Source organism: Alternaria triticimaculans (assembly GCF_023758025.1).
Source record: "Alternaria triticimaculans strain BMP 0046 chromosome Unknown scaffold_6, whole genome shotgun sequence".
Lineage (NCBI taxonomy): Eukaryota > Fungi > Ascomycota > Dothideomycetes > Pleosporales > Pleosporaceae > Alternaria > Alternaria triticimaculans.
Genome location: NW_026055963.1, coordinates 731836 through 751423, shown reverse-complemented (window position 1 = coordinate 751423; position 19588 = coordinate 731836). Strand labels below are relative to the sequence as shown.

The following is a 19588-nucleotide window of genomic DNA, read 5'->3' as shown; positions in this document are numbered from 1 at the left end:
CGCGTCGCCAAACCTCGGACCCCGAACATGCCCATTACTGCAGCCAAGCTAAGGTAGCCGACCCATTTGGACAACTGCAGTAGCCATGGCTGTCGCTGCAGCTTCCCGTCCTGCGCCCCATGGACAGCGCTCGCCAACCCTCAGCGATGCGGGCATGATCCTCCCCTCGTTCGAGGCCGATTTCGAGCGCGCTGCCTCTCCGCCCGTTGCTGAGCGCCCGCCCTCGCCGTCCGACCTCTATAGGCACGCAAACTCCAGCCGAGTCAGATTAAGTTCCGCACCGCAGGGCCGGCGCCGCGCCTCGCAACAGACGAAATCCCCGTCCCTATCAGCACAGTCCTCGCGCTCCACGCTGCGCAACATGCCCGACTCAGACGCGCCTACTAAGAGTGTGCCTGCCCGTGACGATGCCCTCGCTTCGTCGCCCACCATCCAGAATGCCCTGAGCCGCCATTCATCCAGCACTTGGCACGGGCAAGATCAACACAAGATCAGCCCTACTTCCAGCTCCGTGTTCAGCGAGGACTTTGAGCACTGGCCGGGGTTTGACAGCCACGACAACTTTGAGGACAGCGGCGTGGATCTCGAAGAGCAAGAAAAGCGCAACCACCACACCCGGGACAGCGACGCCGGCAACGGCATGGGCAGCGAGCGGTGGCACGAGGACCGCACCAGTGGCAGTGACGACGAAGACGACCCGTACTCGTCGGCTGCACTGAGTAGGAGGGCAGAGATAATCCTGGCCAATGCGAAGAAGCGGCTGAACGTATGCGCTTCTTGATGCTGCCACACATCGGACGATTGCTAACGGGAACAGGTCATGGAAGGAAACCTCCGTGGTGCGCGAGAGTCGCTCGTCGTCTCACCCACGTTCCACTCGAGAAATACATCTTCCGACTTGACCTCGCACATAGCGGCCAGTCGCGACCGAGACCGACGACTGTATGGTGGCATGGGCCCGATTCCTCCGCGCATCAACTCTTATCGCCAGTCACTCCTTACCCCGAACGGTAGCCCCAGCCATGCACGCGGTTTGAGCGAGACATCGGTGCCACTCCCTTTCACGCCTTCCTACTCGTACCTGACCCGGACTACATCCAACAAGCGCGCATCGAGTGCATTCGGTCATACCAGCGGTCCATGGTCGCCTGAAAGCTACGGTCAAGGGCGTTTCCCCATCAAGGAGTCTCGAAGCGTGGAACATCTCCGCAATCCTCGCTCAACCTGGAACAGCAGCGAACGCGAGTATGCTGCAAGATCCGCCTCGAGGAGCTCACGATCCCCAACTGCACTAGAGACTTTGCCAGAGGATGAGGACGGACAGAGGGTGCATCGCTCCACATCTGCAGCCAGTGGTCTCCGCGACCAGATGAACGATCTCAAGGGTAGAATCTCTAGTCTGAAGCTCAAGGCGCAAGAAGACCACCTCCGACGCAGAAGCATACAGAGCCTACGCGCACCGAGCCCCTTTACGTCTTCCGACACATGGCATCCAAGAAGCACACCGACAAACGCTGGCTTAGGCATCACGACAGACCCGTACGAAGAACAGGAGCGACCCTTGACCGCCACTACCACCAACTCCCAGAAGCACGGCGAGAAGCTAGTGACGCACTTCAGCAAACTGAATGGGACCAACGGACACGCGTACTCTGTCCAACCATACGACCAGGCCGAGGCTGAATCAAACGATCCGGAAGCATACGAAGACGAAGACGCGAACGAGACGGAGGAGTCAGACTTCGTCTCGGTCAATGGAGATGACGTCCCCGACCCAGAGAGTGTATACGAGGACGCCGTCTACGAGATGCCTACCACGGAGCGACACGAGGACCGTGTAGATGCATTCGACTATGAGACCTTCTTCTTGCACAGTGCAATGGGCACCTACAGCGTGGAAGATCGCCGATCGAGTACTAGTTCGGGCTCCTCTGCCGCAACTACGCGGCCCGTGACAGCTGTCCAGACAACGGATGAACTCGGCATTGGCGAGAAGAGAGCGTCATTCCATCAGCGGAATCCCAGCGTTGACTCAGTCTCCACCGTAGCCACGTTTGCTACTGCAGCTGAAGAACAAAACGACGATGAAGAAGAAGAGAACGAGCAAATGGATCAGTTCTCTCAGCAGATACTGTCGAACCAGAACCGATCTGTCTCGCGTCCAGGGACACAGAACGGCCTCCTCTCTCTGCGTTCTGATTCAGCAATCAACATGCGACGCGCTAATGGCTCGTCTCCATCGCAGAGGTCACTATCACGTGGCTCGTCTTCGCCTGGAGAGCTCGCCAGCGGACTCCAAACCTCGAGGATATACTCCATCCTCACTGAAGGCTCCCGAGACGAGCCACGGGTGGCACTCAGCGAAGAAGAGACGCAACTCATCTACGGCCTTGCTGCGAGTATCCAGAACGTATGCTCCAACCTGCAGCACACCTACGGCGATGCCTACGAACGCAAGGCATGGCGACGAAGACTTGACGAAGCTCGCAAAATACTTAATGGCGAGGGCGAGGATGGTGCAGATGACCAATCCTTCTAATGCTCCGCAGTTAGCCCTCGAACTTTCCTTTCTCAGACTTACGGTAATGTCTAACTCGACTGTAGCGGTTTAGCGTCACTCGTTTCCACCTTTTACGAGCTTACTCCCTATCATGTGTAATTTGGGACATCCCCCACTTTCTTTTCAACTTCACCATTTCCTTTGCTTTGGCAGATTTGCGGTGTCTTTTTGCAGGAGGTCACGACTTTGGAACTATAGATAATTTCTCTTATGTGTATTGATACCCGGGAGGCAGCGGCGGGGTCACAGGACTCCGGTGTATGTGGACACGTTTTTTGTTCACGCGTTTGCAAGTACTTCTTAGCTCTAGAATCTAACATGCCCGTCAACCATGTACGTAGGGCTGCGAGAACCAATCTACCGATGTACCAACCCAGCACGTTGGGCCTGACCGAGTGTCAAAGTCATGCCAGCGCCCGTGTCTAGAAAGCCGTCAGAAGACGGTGGAACGACGGGGTGGAGTCGGCGCGAGATTTACCCCTCCCGAGGCTGTCACGAACCTAGATCCATGGGAGGATTGCCTCCAAGTTTGGGGAGAGCGCCCCACCAAACACCGTCACGAAGCCACTGCATGCATGCAAAATACAGTCTGCTGTGCGTTGTTCATGTACCATCGTGGACAACGAGGAGCGACGGCAGGCCTAATGCACGTCTGCGACGCGTGCAGGTTTGCCGCGCTCAGCGATGGAGCGCGATGTGTGCCGGCAGCGCGCTACGATTGGATCGCGCACGGCAACGCTGGACTGGCGGTGTAGGAGTCGGCCGTGGTAACCACTGCAACTGAAGGCTGCCAACAGCACGGATACCCACTAGAGCCTCCGCAATTGGCCCACCGCGGCGTGGCTGGGGGCGTGCTAGACAGAGAGGGATGGGTTCCGGAGGGCCATGCGCTGAACTGAAGCACAACATTGAATTATCCACAAGACAGGCTCATGCAATGCGCCCGGCTCTAACCCTAAAATTTTGCCCAGCGGAATAACTCCAACCTGCCGCCCGCATCGCGCATCGACGTTTCCCTGCGTCTGATCGCATCGACACATCTCACGATAGCTGGGCCAACCCTCTGCTCAGCACCCGCCGCCGCCCACAGCTCCGGCCGCATACCCCTCGACGAGCCACCCCTCATTTTTCGACATCTCGCCTGCGGCTGGTCCGGGCGCGTGTGTGACGAAGGTGGATGAAACGAACCGCAAGCTCCAACCGGCTTGGTGCGCGCAACGACTAAAGCCTATTCGACCCCGATAACGATTGGCGTTGCGGAAACACATCCATACACACCACACAGTCCTTGTGACCACTCGCGACGCCTGCTCCCCTGCTTTCGCCTCTGACGCTCACTGAATCTGAATCTGCGCGGCGCCCGTCTCCTGCATACTCCGTGCACTCTGTACCTGCTGCGACCGCGACTGTCTTATTCGACCTGTGCCGATCGCCGCGTCTAGGAGTTCTAATATTTGGCCCGTGTAATCTGCGACGGATTGCATCACCATCGTCACCTGTTGAGGGCCGCATTCCTGCCCTCGTGTACTACTAGAGCTCGCCGCATCGAGACCCTGCAGCAGCAGACCAGCACCGCGAAGGAAGTCACGCTGCACCAGCCCGCCCCCGTACCGTATACGAAAACACCTGCCGCCCGCGCAATTGCAACCTCGCCGCTCCACGCTCGCGGTTTCGCACGAGCGCTCATGTGCCTACCTCCGCCCTGCTCCTTCTATTTGCGCGTCTCACACTCGCACAATGTCTCCTGTCAGCTCTCGTCGCGCCGTCGCCGCCGCGCCATCTGCGAGACCAAGGACCCTGCCGCTTTCGAGGACTGGATCGGCTGAACGGGCTTGGGACAGAAAGAGTCGGAACATGCAATCCGAGGATGTTTGCAGCTACACCGCCGGAAACACATCAGCATGGCAGTCTGAGAATGACTGGCCGATTGCTGAGTTGATAGCGGACATGTACCAGGCGCTGAATCGGCTGGAATGCCCCAGTGCTGGTCACAAGAGTTCGAGTAGAGGTTTTATCTCGGTACGACGACACTGCTTTGTTTGGTCTCTTGTCCATGTTTGGTGCACGATTACCCACACTCCTTGCCAATTGATTTCTGCATTGTTTAATTCCTGGTACACTTCTAACAGCTATTCAGCGGCCTAATCTCATGACCCAGTTGTCGCGGTTTCCTCCAGCAACCCTCGAGTCCTTCCCGGAGTCATGGAGTCCAGCCCCACGAAGCTATGGATCCCCACCACCCTCATACGATGAATCTATTGCAGACATGCCCCCAGACTATACATCCACCGATGCGCTAGCCTATGCAAAAACGCCTGATTACTTACCGTTTCCTTCTTTCCGCGCGTCATCACGTTCTAGTGTTCGAAATGGTTTGCGCAAACGCAATGCTTCGTCTCCAACAACTTCATTCTTCCTTGATGTGAAATCTCCATATGTGGACATCGATTTTGGCTACAGTGAGACAGGCATCAAATCGCACGCGAAGAAGAAGGCCAAGGCAGCGGCCAAGGCTAAACCTGCAGCTGCAGCTACACCAGCAGACGAAGGCAAGAAGGAAGAGGAAGCCGGTGGTGGCGATGGTGGGGGTGACCCGCCTGCAGATAGCGGGGCTGGAGGCGATGGTGGCGACGGGGATAAGGGGAAGAAGAAGACCAAGAAGGAGAAGGAGGAAGAAGAGCGCTTGAAGAAAGAGGAGGAGGAGCGTTTGCAAAAGGAAGAGGAAGAGCGCCTGGCGAAGGAGGAAGAGGAGCGGTTGGCGAAAGAGGAGGAAGAGCGGCTGGCAAAGGAGGCTGAAGAGGAGGCCGAGCGCAAGAAGAAGGAAGAGGAAGAAGCGGCAGCTGCAGCCGCAGCGAAACCATCGATACTTAACGCTACAGCTGGCTTGAGTTGGGGAAAGGAGCCAGCAGCAGATGACTGGGCCTCGTTTGGTGCGGCCGCTCCCGGCAAGAAGAAGAAGGGCAAAAAGGGGAAGGTGTGTCATTTCGGCTTTTTAGTTACACATAGCAGCACGCTAACTCACGATAGACGGCCGAGCCCGCACCCCCGCCTCCTCCTGATCCTCCAGCGGAACCGCCGACAACATTCGACGATATTAACCTGGACGAAGCAAGTGCGCCAAAGATTGACATGAATTTCAGTGATACGGGCGCATCAAAATCTGGATTTGGACTTCCCGGGCTTGGCAACTGGACCTCCGGCTGGGGCTCATCGAACAAAGACGCGACTGCAGAAGGCGACAACCCTTGGGGCTCAGATAAAAAGAAGAAGGAGGATGGATTCGATTTCGATTTTGACGCGTTCAAGAGTCCTCCGGCTGAGGACAAACCTGCTGACGATGATGGCTGGGGCGGTTTACTCGCTTCCAAGACCAAGAAGAAGAGCAAGAAAGGGGCTCTGATTGATGACAGTGTGCCAGAGGTACCTCCGCCGCCGCCAGAGCCTGAGAAGAAAGAGGAAGACGACTCATGGGGTGCATTCAGCTTTGGCGCCACCAAGGACAAGAAGAAAAAGAAGAAGGGCGCAATTGAAGAAGAGCCCCCGCCACCTGAGCCAGAACCAGAACCTGTCGTCGAGGCTGAGCCATCGCCTGCCAAAGAGGAGGACCCGTGGGGTGGTGGTTGGGGAGCGGCTGCTGCTGCTGGCACCAAGAAGAAGAAAGGTAAGAAGGGAGCCAAGGAAGAACCTCCACCTCCCGAGCCGGAAGCCGAACCTGAACCGGTACCTGAACCAGAGCCAGAGCCAGAGCCCCCGAAAGAACCAGAGCCAGTCGTGGATCCTTACGCAGGACTCAGCAAGTCGCAGGCGAAGAAGCTCAAAACCAAGTTGGACAAAGAGGCTAAGCAGAAAGAGGAAGAAGATGCCAAGCGCGCGAAAGAGGAGGAGGAAGCTGCTGAGATCAGGCGACAGGAAGAGGAAGAGGCAGAACGAATACGCTTAGAAGAGGAGGAAGCTGAGCTGAAGAAGATGGAGGAAGAGGAAGCCGCTGCTGCTGCTGCTGAAGCCGAGAAGGCTAAACAGAAAGACGACACCTGGGGCGATTGGGGTGGTGCAGCTCCGACAACTACCAAGAAGAAGAAGAAGGGCAAGAAAGGTGCAGAGGAAGAAATCCCGCCACCGCCACCACCCCCTCCTGAGCCTGAAGCTGAGCCTGAGCCCGCCCCGGCTGAGGAAAGACCGGTTGATCCGTGGGATGATTGGGGGTCAACACCCCCTGCTGCTGTCAAGAAAATGAAGAAGAGCAAGAAGGGTGTGCTTATCGAACCTGTCATCGAAGAGCCGCCGCCACCACCACCGGAACCTGAGCCTGAGCCAGCACAAGAGGACGAGAAGGGCACCGACTGGGGCCTGAGTTCGATATGGGGCGGAGGAAAGAAGAAGAAGAAGAGCAGTAAATCCGTCGAACTGGACTCGCTTCCCGCACCTAGCCCAGAGCCCATCATCGAAGAACTCGCTTCCGTTCACCAGCCCGAAGACGTCGAAGAGCCCAAGGAAGACGAATCCGACGATTGGGGCGCGCCATCTTGGAGCAAGAAGAAGAACAAGGACCCAAAGAAGGATGCACCAGAAGAAGTCATCGAGGATACCAGTACACCCGTTCAGAAACCCGACGAGGATGATCCTTGGGGAAGCGCAGCCTTCAACATCGGCAAGAAGTCAAAGAAGAGCAAGAAGGGCCTAGTTCCACCGAACGTGCCGACACCGCCGGGAGAATTCGAGTCAGAATTTCCGGCGCCGAAAGAAATCGAAGCACCTCCCCCAGCTGAAGATGAAGACATCTGGGGTGCTCCTGCTACTGTCACCAAGAAGAAGAAGAGTAAGACTGTCAGTAGTCTGCTCAGCAAATTCGAACCCGAAAGCTCTCCGCCAAAATCGACAAACGATACTTTCGAGGATCTTATCTCGCTCGACGACCCACCGCCACCGCCTCCTGAGCCAGAACCAGTAGTGGAAGAAGCTCCAGCGCCAGTCGAGGAGAAGAAGAAGAGCAAGAAAGAGAAAGAGACGAAGTCGAGCAGCATCTGGGGCTCTCTCAGCGGCTCCAAGAAGCCGAAGAACGAGACGCCTACAGAGAAAAGAGTGCGAGAGAGGAAGGAGAGGAAGGAACGCGAAGAGCAGGAGCGTCTGGAGAAGGAGGCTGCTGAGAAAGAGGAGGAAGAGCGCCTGGCCCGCGAAGCTGAAGAGGCGGCGGCTGAACAGGCGCGTATTGAGGCCGAAGAAGCTGAGGCGGCACGTATATTGGCAGAGGAAGAGGAAGAGAAGAAGAGGAAAGAAGAGGAGTCAGCAGCCTCAAAACTGGCAGGTTGGGGCGCCAGCATTTGGGGCTCTTCAAAGAAGAAGACGGAAACCCCAAGGGAGAGAAGAGCCCGCGAGAAGAAAGAGGAGGAAGAACGCTTGGCGCAAGAAGCTGCCGAACAAGCAGAGAAGGAGCGTCTCGAGCAAGAAGAACAGGAACGTCTTCAGCGCGAAGAAGAGGATCGCCTAGAACAGGAACGCCTCGAGCGTGAAGAGCAGGAGCGTATTGAGGCAGAAGAAGCTGAGCGTGCTGCTGAAGAAGAACGACTCCGCATCGAAGCTGAGGAGGCTGAGAGAGCTCGCATAGCTGCAGAAGAGGAAGAAGCGCGTCGCATAGCTGAGGAAGAAGCTAAAGCAAGTTCCGGATGGGGCATGTTTGGCTTAGGGAAGAAGAAGGAGTCGAGCAAGGCGAAGCGTGAGCGAGAGGCCAAGGAGAAGAAGGCGGCTGAAGAAAAAGAACGGCTGGAGCGTGAAGCCAGAGAAGCTGCTGAAGCTGAAGCAGCTGCCGCGGCCGAGGCCGAAGCCGCTGAAGCCGCCGAGGCGGAGAGGGTTGCGAAGGAGGCGGAAGAGGCCGAGTTTGCTCGTATTGCTGCTGAGCAGGATATGGTACTCGAGCCTGAGCCAGCCCCCAAAGAAAAGAAGAAGAAAAAGAAGAGAGGCGTTGTTGAAGAACTTCCACCGCCTCCGCCGCCCCCACCCGCCGAGCCTACGAATGACGACGAACTGTTCGATCTGATCAAGGATGAAGACACAGGTGATCTCTTGGCCGAGCTCGAGAAGCCTACCAGGAAGGAAGAGAAGGAAGCAGCTAGCGGTTGGGGCAGTGCGTGGGGTATCTCTCTGCGCAAGACCAAGCCTGAACAGCCAAAGCCCAGCATCTGGGATGAACCAGAACCGGAGCCAGAGCCAGAGCCAGAACCCGAGGTCGAGGAACCCGAGCCGGAGCCTGAACCAGAGCCAGAAGCCGAACCAGAGCCTGAGCCTGAGCCTGAACCAGAGCCTGTCAAACTCACCCCTAAGGAGGAGCGAAGACTCAAAAAGTCCAAGAAGCATCGGCATGTGGAACCAGAACCCGAGCCGGAACCAGCCCCAGAGCCTGAGGCTGAGGAAGCTCCTCCAGAGCCAGAACCTGAGCCAGAACCGGAGGTGGTCGTCGTTGAAAAGCCCAAGAAGAAGCTGTCCTCCAAGGAAAAGAAGAAGCTGGAAGAGGAGAAACTCAAGGAGGAGAAACGGCTGAAGAAGTTGAAGAAGGCCGGGAAGTTAGTCGAAGCTCCTATTGTGATTCCTGAACCCGATCCAGAGCCTGAAGTGCCTGCCGAGAGATCCCCTCCTGCACCTGGTGCATTCCCTGACGACGAGGGCGATACGATGGACTTCCATGATGCAGAGGATGCAGCGCCGCCAGAAGAGCCTGAACCAGAGCCTGAGCCTGAACTAGCCGCCGAACCGGAACCGGAGCCCGAACCAGCACCAGTGCCTGGACCTTCTATTCTTTCGGAGCTGAAGAAGTTGAAGAAGACCAAGAAGAGCAGCAAATCGAGAGGATTCAGTTTCGACGACCCGCCGCCGCCGCCGCCTCCGGAGCCAGAACCAATCATCGAGGAACCTGAGCCAGAGCCAGAGCCAGAGCCGGAAGCTGAGCCTGAGCCTGAACCCGAAGCTGAACCAGAACCGGAGCCGGAGCCAGAGCCTGTTGAACTCACCCCCAAGGAGGAGCGGAGACTCAAGAAGTCCAAGAAGAGTAGCAAGACAAGGACACGTCAGCCAGAACCTGAACCTGAACCTGAGCCAGAACCCATTATCGAAGAAGCGCCTGAAGAAGCAGACCCTGACATGGACGACGACGAGGAAGCTCCCGAAAAACTTCCTACACCACCTCCAGAAGTTGCGCCTGAGCCCCCGTCGGAATCTCCAAGAAAAGAGCGTGTGAAGCTAGGTCGCAGCGCTACCACGGCCGCTGGAGGATGGGGCTTATTTGGTGCGGCCAAGACTAAGACCAGAAGGGTGTCTGGTGGTGAAGACGGCGCCGGCCTTCCCGATCGCACAAAGTCTGTACGAACGTCGTCCACTCGGGACAATGACATCAAGTCACGTTCATCAGGCTCGGACAAGGTGCACTCATCCAAGCCAACCGTTTCACGGTCCAAGACGGCCCGCGCTGGTACTGGGCTAGGTGCCATGTTTGGTGTTGCTCCGCCCCCGCCTTCACGATCAAAGTCACATCGCACACCCAAGACGACGTCGCGCCGACCCTCAATCGACCAGGACGCTGCTATGATGTCGCCGCCACAAACAGACACTGATGCGAGGGTCTCCTCAAAGGCCGCCAAGGTCATGGGCATGAAAAGCTCGTCGCGCAGGACCAGCACTCGGGACGCCAGAGATAAGGGCTTCCGTCGAGGTGAGCCGTTCCCCGCTAAGCACAATGCGCCTGTCATTGGCCGGCGCAGCCGTAAGCAAACATTCGAAGCTAACCCTATGGCAGCTGTTCCAGACCCGTATCCTATTGACGACGACCAAGATCTTGACGATGAGTCTCCTCCCCCAGCTTCCCGTCCAGAGCCATCGCGTCGCAAATCCAAGCGCGACTCCGCGCAACCCCTTGAACCCTTGACTGCACCGCCTAGCGCTGACGATCCCATCGTCGTCGACCCTATGGACATGGACCCTGCCCCAGCTGAGGCTGAGCGGCCCCGCCGCGAACGTGAGCGGGAGCGACCTCGTCGTGCGCGCGGCAACTCGGATGCCATGGGTACGCTTGCTGGTGTCGCAGGTACTGCTGCTGCTGTGAAGGGCTTCAAGGGAATGTTTGGCCTTGGTCGCAAGAAGGCTGCGCCGGAAGAGGCACCCCGCGAGCGCCGCCGGACCGCCTACGAGACAGAAGACGAGCGCAGACATCGCAAGCGATCGACAACCCGTGGAGGCGCAACAGAGGATGAGGCGAAGCGGCTGCGACACGAGCGCCGCAGTCTGCGCCATCCACCTCCTGAGGATGTTATGATGTCAGGCGCAAATGGCACCCCTGAGGACTACGATGCTGAGCGAGAGGCTCGACGAGCTGAGCGTAGATCCAAACGCGATGGCGACAAAGGAGCCCGACGCGCTGAGCTCGAGGAGGCAGAGGCCAAGGCAGAGCGCCGTCGTGAACGTGAGCGCGAGAACGAGCGTGCGACTCTTGCGGAGAAGAAGGCCCGTCAGATGGCTGAGTTGGAGCGTCGCAACCAGGAGGCCGAGGAACAACTGCGTCGCATGGCCGAGAAGGAGGAGCGGAAGAAGGCACGAGGCGAGCGCAAACCGCCCTCCGACGAACGAGAGCGCGAGAAGCGTTCTTCGCGCCGCAAAGACAAGGACCGCGAAGAGCCCCGCCCAAAGACCGAACGCCGTCGAACAGTGCACGTAGACGAAGACGCAGAACGTCGCCGTCGTCACGAAGAGCGCCGTGCCGCCAGACGCAACTCCGAATACCCCGTCGCCGCCAGCGGCGAGCCCATCACCGACTACTTCGACGAGCGCAACGGCGGGGCCCGCAAACACCGCAGTTCGCGCCAGGCCCGCGACGAGGAAGAAAACATGCCGTACAGCAACAACAAGAGCGGCGACAAGACCTCGTCGTGGGTGGAATCCCTCTCCAACGAGCCACCCCTCCCTCCCCCCATCTCCGAAACCGTTCTCGACCCCGCCCCCGGCGCGCGCGAGACCCCCGAGGAAGACGAGGAAACCTTCTCGCAAGACGAAGACATCCGCCTGCGCATCGCCGGCCGCAAGGGCCCCAAGCGCGATAAAGAACGTGCTGAGCGCCGCAAGGCAGAAGACAAGGAACGCGATCGCGATAGGACGCACAAGCACAGTCGCCGGGCTACACACTACGAAGGCATGAAGACGGTTGACGACGACAGAGAGCGCAAGAGGGCGTCCCGCCGCACAAGCTACGTGCCTGCGTATGAAGAGCCGCCTGTGCGCACCTGGGATGGCAGACCGGCTGTTGATGGTGGTGCCCCGGCTGTCAAGCGGGGAAGCTGGTTTAAGAAGATGTTTTAAGCCGCGCCCTTCTTCTCTTCTCTTCTTCTTGCTCACAACTTTTTGGTTACGATGTAATATGGGTTTTACGAAAGATTATCTTGGATGTGTATATGTTTTGGGATTGTTTGGAAATCTTTTGGATTATGGGATGATGACAGCGAAGCGACAGCGTGGTTTGGATCTCTTGCTTGATTAGCATTGCGTGGCGCTTTTTGATTCGTTCTCTCGATCTTTCTTGTTTACTTACTACTTTACTTCATGAGAACTACTTTTATCTTCTTCATTGCTTCCTTCGATCTATCTTCTTCTTTCTTTTTGGCACTTTTCAGCGACGCTGCCTTTCTGTGATATATCCTGGGTTAGGTTTCTGTGGGTATTCACTGGACAGGAGGCGGATGGGATGTGTAGGAAAGTCAGATAGATACCCCCTCTCTTTTAGTAGTTCTTCAATGCTAGCATTCGTTGCAACTGCATATCAACCCTGCTAGTGTACGCGTGAGACTTCGACTATTTCAGGTATTATGCAAGTCATAATCTGCATTGTTTGATCATCGTTTGGTATATCAGATACTGCTTAACACCCAGCCATGACGCCTATCGCCAAACCCATGCTAGTTCCTCTCGGATGCTATAAACTACTCATGCCTCCATCTTCCTAAACATGCTTCCGACCCCTCACCCATCCATCTGTACAATAGTGAAACGGCCATTATAGGCCCATTTGTCACAGCTGCACAACGGCCCCCTCAACGCCTTCCTGAGTCTCCATATCATCGTCGTCCTCATCATCTTCCAGATCTTCATCTTCTTCCTCAAACCCGGTCTCCATCTTCAGCGTCTTCAGCCTATCTTTCATCTCGTCCTTTTTGTCTGCCTGCCATCGCGCCAGCGCTGCTGCAGAGTGTACTTTGAAGCCGAAAACACGGGGCTCGTACCGCCGTTGCGACTTCGGTGGCAGCATCGCAGGGTAGACTTGGAAGAGGATGTTGTGGAATGACGTGCCGAAGTAGGCGCCGTCGATTACGGCGTGGCGGGAGGATTTGGGGTTGTAGAGGTCTTCGCAGCGGGCGCAGTAGAGTTTTACGGGGGAGGCGTTGGGGACGTCGGATTGACCCATGGGGAGGAGGGGTTGCGATTCGCACATTACGCGGGGGCATTTGCCAAAGTCTGATTTCTTGAACTTCTCAAGCTGGGTGGTGTGTTAGTGGTGGGCGCGAGGCATAAGATATGAGCGCCTGACGTACCATCTTGGCAAGGCCCCTGGTAGTGACGATGTATCGTGCGTGGACGAGTCCGTAGAGATGCCGTGCCGACTTCTCGATCTGTTCCCGCATATCATCGTCGCAGTCGAAGTCGAACACGTCTGTGACGAGATCGAGTGCATATTGGTAGTACTGAACTTCGGTGTTCAGGCCCGTTAGGTTGAAGCGATCGGTGAGGTATTCTTCGTCAATCTCGCAAAAGTATTCGTTCCCTCGAGAGGATATGAACTAATTGTTTGTTAGCCTGCGTTGAGATAAATAGCTGCATTTTCTCTTCTACGCTGTCGTGATCCTCCCACCAGTCGGACCACCACTCGCTCTGCATGAGCATGAGCGGGCCCCATTTGGCCGAGAAGATAGTGTAGTCTTCATCCACTTCGAATGAATGGGGGCACCTCAGCGTGGAGATGTAGCCGTCTTCGCCGCAGTCACCGCTGGCGCATGGTCAGACGCGACCTGCAATGAAGGGCTGGCAGAGCATACCACGCCATGAGGTACCTATAGTTCCACCCCGACGCCCCCAAGGTTTGCAGAGACATGACCAGCGATCAAAGAATACCGGTGTTGGTAATGTATGGAGTTCAGGTACTCACCCAGTCTCGCCAGTAGCTTGTGTAGTCGCTGTCCGTGTCGCTGTTGAAGTCGTCCATGTTTGCGCTTGCTCTCGGCGGCGATGTCCAAGGGGGTTAGGGCGTTCGTGTGTCTTGTTTGTAGGCTGCGACCACCGGCGGGGTGGGGCGGTGCGATCAGGCGCAAGCTCGGGTCGGGACGCGGTTGCGGAGTGAATTGCGCGCCCACCTAGTGGGATGGCAGTCGTCGCATCCCACCTCCACTGCTTGTTTCTCCGCTCCGGTCGCGCTAGTCGCTTGGGCCGCGTCCCATCAACATGACAACCCCAGACTTCCCCACCAACTCTTTCTACTGGGTCGCCAACTTTCTGTGCCAGTATCTGCGTACAGTAGACGATCTCGACTTCAAGACCCGTTCCGGAAGAGCTCCCTGGGTTCCGACCATGTTATGGGGCAGGTACGTGCACGTGAGGTGCCTAAAGATTGATTGCACGAAGTCAATCAATGTCTTACTACATTTCGTACACCGATGTCACTTGCTTAAACTTTGAAGTACGACGCCAGTAATCGTCTTACATCAATTCTTACATGAATCTTACTTGCCATTAGGCTAAAATCTTCACTGTTCCAAGGTTACGCTGCTATTTCTTCGCATTCAATACCGTCTGTTTGTTAACCAAGAACTCTATTTCCTTGTTGTATAGCTTGCCCGTGGTCCTTTGCCAACATACTGCGAATACTTTGTTTCGGTCTTTTAAGTCCACAACTTCAGAACAGGTCTTCAAAATCAATTATCCGCTTCCTAGTTGCGCTTACCAACGAGAGCTATCTCATATCCCCCCTCACATCCATTCACACTGGGGACTAGTGTCTTGCCAATCACCCCGCTATCACGACGTGCGCGATGTGTGCCGCCGCAAGCTCTCTCCAGCCTATTTCTAGGTTCTGCTCCCAGCTATCTACCATCCTCCAGTACATGCCTACCCTTACTGTTTATGGTAGACAGGACTCTTCCATCGACGCGAACCGTCTATTCAGAGACACCGAAGCGCGGTTCCCGGAAAGATGGAGGAAGGATGGATGGTACCTCTCCACTGTGAGTACGATCTTTCCGGGAGAGACTTTAAAGTTGACATTGCGCGTGTCTGACAGACAGCGGCACTTATCGCCAGCGGTCAGCCAGGGCTGATAGGTCCTCTCTACAACTACATCATCTCACAACCGTCATACCAGACGTCTGCGGAGAGACAACGTCTCGTACGGCGCATGAGAGAAGCCATGATCAAATGCATCATTCTCAACGGCATTCCCATCGTCATGGAAGCTTTCGTGTCTCTTGCGAAGCAAGAAAAGCCCGAAGATCAGGATCATAGTTTCACCCGCAAGGATTGGAAAGCTGATAAAGCGAACCACAAACGCGGTCTCTCTGTTCTTGAAACGCTTTATGGCGATGATAATGAGAAAATATGGGCATCATTCGGTTCACACAAAGACATACGTGAGTGCCCTACGACTCTCCGCTGCTCTCCATCTTGAGGCTAATGCGCTATGTAGCGTGGCTCTCGACCGACATTTCTTATGGTCTGTTCCTGGCCGATCACAACACTCTCGATATCATCGAATCTGAGCTCGTTATCTTGCCTGCGATCATGTGCCAAGGCCTCGTTCCTTCAACGAAATGGCATCTACGTGGGTGTCTCCGAGTCGGTTGCACGCGCGAGGAAGTGGAATGCATACAACAGGCCATTGAAAATATTGGAAAGACATGTGGGAAACAACTAGAAGGTCTACCGAGAGTCTCGGATATACCTACAGATGAAACGTGAAGGACCAGCAAGGTCAAAGAAGCCCTGACGTTATCTGGAAATATGTTTCTCGATGTATTAGCAGCATGGCGTTTGACGTCACTTGAGAGTGTAGTGTAGTAAATCTTGCTCGCGCTTCACAACTAATCGAGAGAAAACTGGGCACGAGGAAGTACACGTAAAATTGGTATCAAAAGCATATCTATCTCAAACCTTCGCGACCGCTGTCAAGTACTGCTGACTATGAGGGTAGTCGATATACCCCTTCGGTGTCTTTGGAGTGTAGAAAACAGAGCGGTCGTACTTGACCAGTGGTACGCTCTCCTTGACGCGGAACACAAGATCGGGGTTGGCAACGAAATATCTGCCGAACGCAATGATGACATCGTAGTCCTTGTACGTCTCATCGACGGTCTGCTTCGCCGAATCGGGTAGGAAGCCACCTGCAAGCATGACGGGACTTGCGTTGCCCCATTGCTCAACCATCCACTGTACGGTCTTCTGGCCTCCGCATTCAGAGTCGTCATTGCCGGTGATGCGGGCTTCGATTAGGTGGAGATAAGCCAGACCCAGTTTCTTCAGCTCTTCAGTGAGGTATTCGAAGGTCGGCTCGGGCTCGTCCATTAGCATGCCGTTGAAGTCGCTGTAAGGACTGAGACGCATAGCCGTTCTTTGGACACCTACGGCAGCGATGACGGCTTTGGTGACTTCAAGATGGAATCGCGCTCGTTGCTCGATGCTACCTCCCCAGCTATCCGTCCGTTGGTTGCAAGTCGTCTGGAGGAACTGATCCGGCAGATATCCATTAGCACCGTGGATTTCGACACCGTCAAAACCTGCAGCAATTGCGTTCTTGGCTGCATTCGCATAGTCTGCTATGGTTTCCCAAATCATCTCCTCTGTCATTTCCACTGGTGTTCGGTCTTCAGGTGTGATGGGTACCGCGCTGGATGAAACCAGCGTGATGCCTTCTGCGTCCAGCGCATCGGTCTTTGCGGCTCGGCCTTGATGCCAGAGTTGGCAGTATATCGCACATCTTTTAGCATGCACTGCCGACGTGATGTCTTTCCAGGAAGCGATGTGGTCTTCTTGCCAGATTCCCGGAGCATTTTGGGCGCCGATGGCGTTCCTGGATATGATGGTTGCTTCGCTGACAATAAGGGTGCCTGGCACACATGCTCGTTGCTCATAGTACTCTGCAATACTTGGTCAATATCGGCCCTTCGTAGTGACGTTGTTCAAGCTACCTTTGTTCATGGGCGTCGCCTTGTAGTCGTCGCCCATGCGATACCGGGTCAACGGCGCCATAGCGACACGATGACCCAACTTTACATCTCCAACTGTCAATGGTTGGAAGAGTTTCGTCATCTTGGCAGTCGATGTTGGTACAACAGAAGACGAGGTAGGATCTGATCAAGTAGTCTCGCAAGAACTGTAATGGCCTACAATGTCAATGCTTCGTTGCTCTTTAGAGCGTGTATGGCTGTGTCTACCACACATATTATGGCCATTGCCCAAGCCTTGTGATGGGTCACCATGGTCGTTATCGGCAACCCACCTGGGCAGCCTCGCAAACCCCACCTGACACATGGCATCTGTCAGTCTCAGCCGTGATGCCGAGAACTCGCCTGAATACATTCAATGCCGTTTTCAGCGTTATGGTCCGATGTCGATACGAACAGCCATCGGCGAAGGGTCTCAGGGGCCGAACATGCGTCGGCTCAAAAAGTCCCGATGAGATGGCCCCGCACGTGCCCTGCTAGGACGACCCACTTTGCAGCCTCGCCGTCATCGGCTTTCATCTCAGAATGCCACTTACGCCATCGAAGCGTGTAAGCGTTTCTACCATGTGAGTGGGCCCCTCAACTGTGACTGGCTGCTTTCGCAATTCTTCTACGAGGAACACACCTCCCGACGATCTCGCAGCTGTCGACCGGCGTCATGGCAGGGCTCAGTCCCGCTCGGGCAGCCTCCCGGGGCTCCACGCCCAACTCCAACGCTAGCTACGATGTCTGCGACCGTTGATCTTGTTCCAAATATACACATATGCAGAATCGCTATGTTTTTGAGGCTCGTAGCGACTGTGGAAGAATCCGATGATGCGGGAACAGCAAACCTCCATTGACGAGATGGAATCGACGCACCCCATCAGAGAGAGCGATACAGGCGTTGGCCGTACTCTCGTTGAGAAGCCATCCAGGGACGACAAGCCATGCGAATCAGACATACCTACGACAAATCCTCATGGCGCGTCCCCTTCGCCTACCGTGGAAGAGGATGACGACGACAAGAGCGACGCAGCATCCATCGGCGGCCAAAGGAACACCATGACATCGACACAACTTCGCATCGCAATACCTGCACTATCAGTCTGTCTCTTCGTTTCTTTCATCGACCAAACCAGCGTCTCAACAGCAACACCCGCGATCGCTGTGGATCTGAACACCGGAACTGCAACATCATGGATCGGTACATCGTTCCTGATCGCATCGACGGCGTTTCAACTGATAAATGGTCGTTTGTCGGACATCTTTGGTCGCAAGAATCTGTTGTTGATCAGTCTTATGTTGATGGCTCTGGGAGACCTTGGATGTGGTTTCGCGCGAACTTCAGTGCAGCTATTCGTTCTCCGTGCCATTGCTGGTATTGGAGGTGGCGGCATCAACAGTCTTGTCATGATCATCGTTAGCGATATCACAACGTTGCAGAATCGGGGTAAATATCAAGGTATGTACCGTTGCATATCAACAACTAAGCAGTGCTAACTTTCTGTTCAGGATGGCTAGGCGCAGTTATCGCCCTGGGAAACGGTGCAGGACCTTTTCTCGGAGGTGCTATCGTTGAAGGCGCGACTTGGAGGTGGGTGTTCTGGATAATACCCATCATGACTGTACCCACCTCCATGGTCATACTGTTCTTCCTACCGCTCAAGCATCGGTCTGGTGATTACCTCGCAAAGGTCAAGAAGATTGACTACGGCGGCATGGTACTGAACATTGCATCCACGTTACTCCTGCTCATCCCCTTGTCAGGAGGTGGTGTGACGTATGCATGGGGATCTCCCTTCTTCATCGCCTGCACTGTTACCGGCGCCGTGCTAGGCATACTATTTGTGCTTCATCAATGGAAACTCGTCGCTCTCCCGATCATGCCGCTTCGATTATACCGCGCGCCGCACTGCTGGGCACTATATCTACAGACGTTCCTCATCGGCCTTGCGTACTTCGGCAACTTCTTCTATCTCCCTATCTACTTCCAATCGGTCCTCAGGTACTCGCCCCTGGCCTCGGGTGCTTTGATTCTACCAGTAGTCATCACGACATCATTTGCGTCCATCGCATCTGGTCAGTACATGAACCGAGTCGCCAGCTACATGCACTGCATCCTGGCCGGATTCGCCCTCTGGACTCTTGGAAGTGGCCTCACCCTACTATTCGACCGAGACACGGGTCTTGCTGTGCTGATTGTTGTACTCATCATAGAGGGTGCCGGTATTGGTCTGACGCTCCAACCAACCCTTGTGGGTATGTACGCCAACAGTCGCAATGAGGATCGCGCTGTGACAACTGGGTTACGCAACTTCATCCGCACTATCGGTGGTGCTTTCGGCCTCGTCATCTCGGGAGTCATTCTTTCGAATACGCTCAGCAGAGATTTGTCCAAGCAGCCCTTTGTTTCGGATACCCTGATGGCCCAGTTGACTTCCTCAACGTACGACCTCGATAAGTTTGGCCTCTCTATAGACCAGAAAGAAGAGGTTTTTGATACCTACATGCTTGGTCTGCATTACATCTTCATCTTTTTCACAGTATGCTCAGGTCTCGGTCTGGCTCTGACATTCTGGGTTGGGAACACCAGCTTGAAAGCGCCGAAAAAGCCGGATGAAGAAGAAGGACAGCCGATGGAGACGCAGGACGAACCTCAGCAGCATGCCATCCAAGGTCGAGAAGTCGCGTCGGAAGGGGAGGTCTTTGATGAGAAGAGGCCAATGACAGGGGAGGCTGACGTAGAACGCAACGTTCACACAAGATGAGCGATTGTATAGCACATCGTCAGGGATAAAGGATGACTTTGCGG

At 55.5% G+C, this 19588-nt stretch overlaps 6 protein-coding genes across 6 annotated transcripts; 4 read left to right on the top strand and 2 right to left on the bottom strand.

Moving 5' to 3' along the window:
- Positions 1 to 85: 85 nt before the first annotated feature.
- On the top strand, positions 86 to 2539 carry J4E78_005138 (uncharacterized protein; the record flags this gene model as incomplete). The annotated part of the gene is made up of 2 exons (XM_049365760.1): positions 86 to 766; positions 818 to 2539. The coding sequence occupies 2 exons, from the start codon at positions 86 to 88 to the stop codon at positions 2537 to 2539; spliced, it is 2403 nt and encodes an 800-aa protein (XP_049222475.1).
- A 1922-nt stretch (positions 2540 to 4461) lies between these two features.
- J4E78_005137 (uncharacterized protein) lies at positions 4462 to 11893 on the top strand (the record flags this gene model as incomplete). Its single annotated transcript, XM_049365759.1, has 3 exons — positions 4462 to 4467; positions 4698 to 5534; positions 5588 to 11893. 3 exons carry the CDS (start codon positions 4462 to 4464, stop codon positions 11891 to 11893), a joined length of 7149 nt encoding a protein of 2382 aa, XP_049222474.1.
- Positions 11894 to 12599: 706 nt separating this feature from the next.
- Positions 12600 to 13787, bottom strand: CKB2 (casein kinase 2 regulatory subunit; the record flags this gene model as incomplete). Its single annotated transcript, XM_049365758.1, has 3 exons — positions 12600 to 13064; positions 13120 to 13365; positions 13731 to 13787. The coding sequence occupies 3 exons, from the start codon at positions 13785 to 13787 to the stop codon at positions 12600 to 12602; spliced, it is 768 nt and encodes a 255-aa protein (XP_049222473.1).
- Positions 13788 to 14023: 236 nt separating this feature from the next.
- On the top strand, positions 14024 to 15532 carry J4E78_005135 (uncharacterized protein; the record flags this gene model as incomplete). The annotated part of the gene is made up of 4 exons (XM_049365757.1): positions 14024 to 14163; positions 14709 to 14802; positions 14859 to 15204; positions 15261 to 15532. The coding sequence occupies 4 exons, from the start codon at positions 14024 to 14026 to the stop codon at positions 15530 to 15532; spliced, it is 852 nt and encodes a 283-aa protein (XP_049222472.1).
- Positions 15533 to 15718: 186 nt separating this feature from the next.
- J4E78_005134 (uncharacterized protein) lies at positions 15719 to 16819 on the bottom strand (the record flags this gene model as incomplete). The annotated part of the gene is made up of 2 exons (XM_049365756.1): positions 15719 to 16707; positions 16759 to 16819. The coding sequence occupies 2 exons, from the start codon at positions 16817 to 16819 to the stop codon at positions 15719 to 15721; spliced, it is 1050 nt and encodes a 349-aa protein (XP_049222471.1).
- A 788-nt stretch (positions 16820 to 17607) lies between these two features.
- J4E78_005133 (uncharacterized protein) lies at positions 17608 to 19544 on the top strand (the record flags this gene model as incomplete). The annotated part of the gene is made up of 2 exons (XM_049365755.1): positions 17608 to 18238; positions 18289 to 19544. 2 exons carry the CDS (start codon positions 17608 to 17610, stop codon positions 19542 to 19544), a joined length of 1887 nt encoding a protein of 628 aa, XP_049222470.1.
- Positions 19545 to 19588: the final 44 nt, after the last annotated feature.